Raw genomic sequence first — 7,708 nt, forward strand, 5'->3', positions numbered from 1 at the left:
AAACAGCCTTGTGTGCAAATCGCTGCCCTTCTTTTGGGTGATTTACTAAAGAGTAATAAAAAGGTATGTTTTTATTTTTTTTCTTCTTTGGGTATATATGGTTTTTGTGTGTGTGTGTTTTCTTTTGGAGGGGTGTCACTTTTTTTAGAGACAGACAGTGAAAGGAAGGAGGGAGGGAGGAAAGGAGAGAGAGAGAAAGAGAGAGAGAGAGAGAGAGAGAGAGAGAGAGAGAGAGAGAGAGAGAGAGGGAGAGAGAGATTGGTTGCTTTCCACACACGTGGACCTAGAGCTAGAGGCGAACCCACAATCCTTAGTTAACCTGCAACCCTTCCATGCACAGGCTGCCTGAGTTGCGGCCAGGGCGGGTATACGCGCTTTTAAAAGCTCCCAATATACAGTGCCAAACTGATTTCCAGAAAGATTATCAAATTATACCGGAGCCGGGGGTGGGGGGGGGGGGGTGGGTGGGGGGGGGATTACTGGATTTGTTAGAAAATGTGACAGCAATTCTCTTTTTTCTTTAAATAATGAGGAGACACAGCTGTGTATTATTATACTAATCATTGTGAGCTGTTGCATGGTACTCACGCAATGGTGCTGCCAGTACAAGTGCTACAGGGTGTGGAGAATACAGATGCACGTGGGCAATGGAACTCAGGAGACCGTCCTTTAATGGAGTCTGGATGCTCACTGGGTGTTGGGGGTTGAGGGGCTGAGGAGCAGGGAGGGCAGAGAAGGGGTGGAGTGGGAATGTCGCCAGGAGAGGGAGCTGCGCAGGCGGCAGCGCGGCAGCACCCCGCCGCTCCCTCACGCGGGAAGGACTGCAGGCTGCCAAGGGCGGCACTGAAGCAAACCCTTTGGCCACCTGAGTGATGATGATGCCCTCTGGGTTAACCAGACATTTCGGGGGAAATTTCTGTACAATGGTGGCCAGAAATAAAAATAGCTGCTGGCGGACCTTCTCCTACACAAATTAGTTTTCCTGAAAATGACAGGAAAGTTACTCCTTGAACACTGTGTTTCTGAACTGACACAGACAGAATACACAGCGGTATTTGATGAGTGATTGAGTGATGTACACATGGAAGACAGGACGGCTGGATAGATGGCTGCACACGTCTGCTGCCATCTAATAACTAGCACCATTCATTCCAAAATATGTATTGCATATCAGTTCTGTCAATTACTTCATTAAACATTCCACATCATTAACTGCTCTTTTGACTTTTTAAGTTTTCATCTTTTGTTTTTTCTTTTCTAGAAACAGACACCCATTTTCAGGTGTTTAAAAGGGTCTGAGAGGAAGAGGCCCATATATTGGCATTTCCCTTTTTCTCTCTGGCAGGAAATATAGCTAAAGATATTTTCCCTCATGCAATTTCAAACCCAAATGTCACTCCCTAACTTTAAAACTTTAAATGGTTCTCCTTGCCTGTCACATGTAATAAAGTTCAAATTACGTTACCTGCTCCTTTATATTCTTTTTATAATCTGACATATATCATGATTTTTCCTTCCATTCTTTTGTGTATGTGAAAATTTTTTGTGTGGTTAAAAAAGTATAACAAAAATCTTCATTTTAACACATTTTAAATGTGCAATCCAGTGGCATTAATTGCATTCACAATGTTGTCCATTAATCACTACTATTGATTAACAAAACTTTATCACTCCAAAACAAACTCTATAACCAGTAAGTTCCTATTTCCCCAGTACCTGATAGCCAATAATCTATTTTCTATCTTTATGAATTTGCCTATTCTAGATATTTCATATAAGTGAAATCTTATAATATTTGTCCTATTGTGGCTCATTTCACTTAGCATAATTTTTGCAAGATTCATCCATGTTGTAAGTATCAGCATTCATTTTTTTAATAGCTGAGTAATGTTCTATCATTTGTATATATCCCACTTTTTGTTTACACATTTATCTGTGATGAACAATGGCTTGTTTCCTCCCGCCCCCCCCCCCCCAATCTTTGGGCTATTGCGAATAATGCTACCATGCACATTAGTGTACAAGTGTGTGTTTTAGATGTCTTCAGTTCTTTTGTGTATATACCCAGAGTGCAAATGCTGGTTTAAGTAGTGATTCAGAATATTAATTTTGATTATAAAGTGTCAGGTTTATTTAGTTAATTTTATGCTATTTAGTAGAAAATACCATAATGATGGTGTTTTTCAAACTTTGGGCCCTAATCTATTAGTAAGTTATGAAATCAATTTGTTTGCTATGATGAGCATTTTGAAAAATGAAATAGAAAAACAAGAATGCAATGGACTACTTAAGGGCATTATTTTGTGAATCTTTTATTTCAGTTGTGTGTGTAATGTAAAATATGTCTTATTGTGGGATGTGATCAGAAAAAAATGAGTTGAAGAGTGAGATTTGGAATTAGCCAGGACTCCGTGTGAGTCTGGGCTCCTGGGGACTTTTACCAGTTATCTGACTTTTTTTGTGTGGCTCAATCCCTTCATCAAAAAAGGAGAGTAATAATATGTCCTTGTTTTGTGTGCCCCTGTGTGCAAATATTAGAGATTACTTAAGTAGAGTGCCTAAAATATAGCCAATGATTAACATACTCCCAAATCGGCTTAAAAATAATGCTCTCCCTGTAAAAACACTTCCTTCGCTGGAAGGGAGACAGTATGTGTTACTGATGACTAGACACATTGCTCAGGCTGTTGCTCCAATTTGGTTTTGTAAGGAGACTCAGACACATAGCTCTTTCCCCTTCTTATTCTCACATTGTACTTATGTCTATATTATGGATTTGGGCACTTTATTATACATCTGTAATGTATTTCCTAATTATTTCACAGCCTGGCTAGTATTAGACACTTTCAAATATCTTCCAGTGTTTAAAACAGTGTGCGGCACATCACAGGGTGCTGGATGGAAATCTAGGGAGTTTGGCCTACAGCACACTTTTTGCGAAGTATCACTTCTGTAAGGGGAAGCAGACTTAATCCTGATTCCACCGGTATTTCTCACTCGATCTACTCCATGCTAAACATGCCAGTTAAGCACCAAGTCATGTCTCTGGGCAGTACAAGTGGAAGGTGTGAACAGAGAAACCACTTTATCTGAGGACAGTGGAAAATTAGATTCTAGCTCCCCCACCCCACGCCTGTTCCCATCGGGCGGGGGGCGTTGATAATCCCCGAGGACCAGGGCCCAGAAGCGCGCCCGCTCCTGAGCCCCAGCAGCCGGCCAGCACGCACGCTCCCCCGCGCTGAGAGCCCTTCTCCCCAGATGAATCCTCATGGTGTCACAGACGCGCGCAGTCTGGATCGATACTGGATGGCGGACGTGCTCCCGCCGCCGTCAAGTGTAGGAACCGGGCGGCGGATTTAGCAGCCCTGCCGCCCGGGCGCAGCTTCTCATCAGCTCGATCCAGGCAGAGGACCTTAACCCATTCCCCGGCTGATACCCACCTGGTGGCCTCCCCGAAACCCGCCGCCCCTTCCTCGCAGCTCGGCTCCGCAGGGCGGGGCTTTGCCCTCAGGTCCCGCACTGGGGCAGCAGGGCCGCGGCGCACGGGAGGGAGCCACGGGCGGGAGGGCGCCGTTAGGTGGCCCCCAGCAGGGCTCCCCGTGCAGTCCCCGGAGGCGGCTGCAGTGGGGAGCGCGGAGCTTCCTCACACTCCGGGCCACCTTCTTCCGTCTTCTCGCTCTCCCGTGGGGCGGCGGCGGGGGAGCGGGGAGCCTCGGGCAGCCCCTAGGCCGACTGCTGGGGCCGGAAGACGCGCAGGTCCCGGGGAGGCGGGCAGGGGCGCGCTCGCCGCCCGCGGGTGGACCCCGAGAGCCCGGCTCCGCGAAAACCCCGCCCCGGAGCCCGCTCCCACTCCTGATTGGCCAGCGCAGCCCCGAGGCGCCGGCGGTGCCCGGGCCTGTGTCTCAGCTATAAAGGCTGAGCAGGCATGACCGCCGCAACGAAGCTCTTCGGGCCGCCGCGGTGCTCGCCCGCTCAGCCTCGTAGCACCCCCATCACTCCCTGCCCCCGAGCGCTCCCGACTCCAGCATGCCGAGGGGCTTCCTGGTGAAGCGAACTAAACGGACAGGCGGCGCGTACCGAGTGCGCCTAGCCCACCGGGTCTTCCCCCTACCGGAGCCCCAGGGGGCGCCGCCCTTCGCCAAGGAGGCTTCCCGGGCCCCCCGGCCGGATGCGGAGCAGGCGGCACCCTCTAGCCAGGAGCCCGGAAGGGGGCTGGAGGAGACGGCGGCCCGGGAACTGTCGGGGTCGCCTTGTCGGGCAGCTGGGGTGAGCCCGGGGGCGGGTGGGCGGGAAGGTGCCGAGTGGAGGGCGGATGGCAGGGAGAGTCCCAGGCCCAGCTCCAGCCCTGCAAAGCCGGTGGGCGTGGAGCTGCGCCGGGCGTTTCTGGAGCGCTGCCTCCGCTCGCCGGCCTCCGCTGAGTCCTTCCCCGGGGGCGCCGCGGCCGTGGCCGCTTTCTCCTGCTCACTGGCACCGGCAGCCGCACCGACCTCGGGGGAGCAGTTCCAGCTGCCGCTCCGGGCACCGTTCCCAGAGCCCGCGCTCCATCCGGACCCCGCGCCGCTCTCGGCCACCCTGCACAGCCTGAAGCGTCCCGCCACCGGCGAACGCCGCGCCAAGGCGCCTCCGGGCTGCGTGTCTGGGCCTGCGGCCGCAGGAGTCAAGAAGCCAAAGGCCATGAGGAAGTTGAGCTTCGCTGATGAAGTGACCACATCGCCGGTCCTAGGCCTGAAGATCAAGGAGGAGGAGCCCGGAGCCCCGTCCCGGGGCCTGGGGGGCAGCCGCACGCCGCTGGGGGAGTTCATCTGCCAGCTGTGCAAGGAACAGTACGCGGACCCGTTCGCGTTGGCGCAGCACCGCTGCTCCCGCATCGTTCGCGTTGAGTACCGCTGCCCCGAGTGCGATAAGGTCTTCAGCTGCCCGGCGAACCTCGCCTCCCATCGCCGCTGGCACAAGCCGCGTCCCGCAGTGACAAACGCCGCCGCAGTCTCCTCGATTGACGCGAAGCTTCCTCCTTCGTCCTCCCCGGATTCCGGGGCTGTTGCTTCTTTTCTGGCGGAGGGGAAGGAGAACAGCCGGGCAGAGCAGACGGAAAGTCAGCACCTGCAGGCCAGGGACAGCTCCGGGGTGGAGCCGCGCCCAGAGGGCTCCCCATCCCAGGGTCTCCAGGTGTTGTCCCACCTCGAGGCACCGCTGCCTCGGGTCCCCTACACGGAAGGGGTACTGGGGCGTCGACTGCCTGGGCCGGGCAGTGCCAGTGGTGCCGGGGGACCCGAGATCTTCGTGTGCCCCTATTGCCACAAAAAGTTCCGTCGCCAAGCCTATCTGCGAAAGCATCTGGGCACTCACGAGGCGGGCTCGGCCCGCGCGCTTGCCCCAGGCTTTGGCTCCGAACGCGGGGTCCCACTGGCCTTCAGTTGCCCACTGTGCGGGGCGCACTTCCCGTCCGCAGACATCAGGGACAAGCACCGGCTGTGGCACGCTGTCCGGGAGGAGCTGCTCCTGCCAGCTTTGGCTGGGGCAGTCCCGGAAGCTCCGAGCCCAGGAGGGGCAGCCGACGGGAGTGCTCAGCAGATTTTCTCGTGCAAGCACTGCCCGTCCACTTTCTTTAGCTCCCCGGGGCTGACTCGGCACATCAATAAGTGCCACCCCTCAGAGAGTCGGCAGGTGCTGCTGCTGCAGATGCCATTGCGGCCAGGCTGTTGAGGGCCCGGAGACCCGAGAGTTTGCGAGGTTGGCCCCTGAGGAAACAGATCATGGGAATTTCTGTAGGGCTCTCTTCAACTTGCAAGTTTACCTCATGTCCTTCCTGTATGTTCTCTCCTAAAAGTCTCAGTAGTCGATGTTCTGACATAGGAGCGGACAGCAAAATGTAAACTCCCTTTCCAGAACAGGTTATGTATATGGATGGTTATAAACATTCGAGGCCAAGGACTGCCAGCTTTAAATCCTTCTCTTTCCCCATGAAAATAGGATCCCCCTCGCCTCCCAAACTCTGAAGGTCCTAATGAATCCCATATGACTTGTAATTCCTATGGAAAGTCGCAGTGAATGCGTGCATGTCTCAATGTCCACAGTCACTTTTTTTTTTCCTGTTGTCATCGCAGGCACCTATTTAGTTTCTGTTTCAATAGGGTCAGATATCTTGCATTGTATATTCTGTGAATTAAAAGTTGTGACTGGTGCCAAACTTTAGGGGTGGGGGGAGATTCAAGACCTGTGTCTGTAGGTAGGAAATAGGATATTTTTGCTTTGGGGGATGTGGGGATCTCCCTGTAAGCTTTCCTTTTCTCAGTATTAGTCTACTTTTAAGTTAGTGTTTGGAGGTGGGGAGTGAGCTACTTGACAGGAAGCAGCTGACATATCCCCAAGATTCTCACCTTTAGCTATTTTGTGTGTAGTAGGCAGGAAGAGATACTTTAAACCGGGAAAAAAAAATAGCTTTTTGGGAATATAGAACTCATTTCCTGAAGTTGAACGGTCTTAGTAGGGTTTCATTCAAATTGTTTGATACTTCCGTTGTAAATCTTGTACTGTGTATTATAAATTAAACTATGTTCAGTTTAAGGAAGATGTTAATACCTATAATCCACAATGGAGCTGAACGGCAAGTCATAATATCCAGTATTTTCTTTTTTATGTAAACCATATCCGGTGCACATTCTGTACCCACGTCCTAAGAGCCAGAGTGTAGGACACTAGCTGAGTGAGTATCGCTTGACAGACCGCCTGTGTTTATAAGATGCTCACCACCAAATAAATGTCCATAGCTGGTGCTTTGTTGTGTTCTGTGTTTGTCTTAAGAATTCCATTAAACACAGCCTATTTTTCAAAGCTACATCTCCCCAAAGCTGGTATCCTACTTTATAATTTTAGTGACCCACTTAGATTACAGCCAGGAGAAATTATATTTTGTAAATGAATGTGATGGTGAGGAAATGCAATGGAAAAATTTCCTTTAAAGTATGGCTGTGCAGAAAGAGCTCCAAAAGGCAAAGAATATGCACTATTCTTTAAAGACACTTTACCACCCCAAAATATCAACAGAAAAATATTAAAAAATTTTAAAAAATCTAGTGGTTATCTTAAGATGAAAATAATCATGTTAATTGTGCTAATTAACTGCTATTTCAAGTTGGCATTTTCACTCCATTTTGTTACATATCATGAAACCATTAGCTGTTCATTAAAAAAATTTTGAAAGCACTGTAGAAACGTGTAAGCTGTTACTTTGATTTTTCCTCTTTGTAATTCTTTACCTAGGTTGTGGGAAACTGTATTGTTTAATCTTGTTCCGAGGGACATGTTTATTGTCTTTTGTAGGAATTTTAGTTTATTTTCTACATTATTTCATAGGAATTTTTTATTTATAAAAAAATAAAAAAGTACACAGGTTTTAGAAACTATAAAAGTTTTGTTCCTGAATGTATACTATAAGCAAGTAAATTGAAGAAATCAAAGAAACATGAGGCTGAGATAAAATGATGCTTTAACCAAGTGCACTGGGTGAAGTTTCTAGCCAGCCCTTATGAAGGCATAACATTTCCTGCATTTTTAATGATTGTGGTAGGATTCCTGTGAAATAAGTTAGGGGTGTATCCTGAAAATTCAAGCCCATTTTTCATGATAATCTAGATTTATGCTTCACACCTCTCCATTAATTATATAGCCCTGATTATTAAATCTGAAAATACATAAAAGACAAAAACAC

General features: G+C 49.4%; 1 protein-coding gene across 1 annotated transcript; it reads left to right on the forward strand.

Annotated features, from left to right (window-relative positions):
* Positions 1–4,026: 4,026 nt before the first annotated feature.
* INSM2 (INSM transcriptional repressor 2) lies at positions 4,027–5,703 on the forward strand (the record flags this gene model as incomplete). Its single annotated transcript, XM_081090112.1, has 1 exon — positions 4,027–5,703. The coding sequence occupies one exon, from the start codon at positions 4,027–4,029 to the stop codon at positions 5,701–5,703; it is 1,677 nt and encodes a 558-aa protein (XP_080946238.1).
* Between the last annotated feature and the right edge of the window lie 2,005 nt (positions 5,704–7,708).

This window comes from Myotis nattereri (assembly GCF_964212035.1).
Source record: "Myotis nattereri genome assembly, chromosome: 1".
NCBI classification, from domain to species: domain Eukaryota; kingdom Metazoa; phylum Chordata; class Mammalia; order Chiroptera; family Vespertilionidae; genus Myotis; species Myotis nattereri.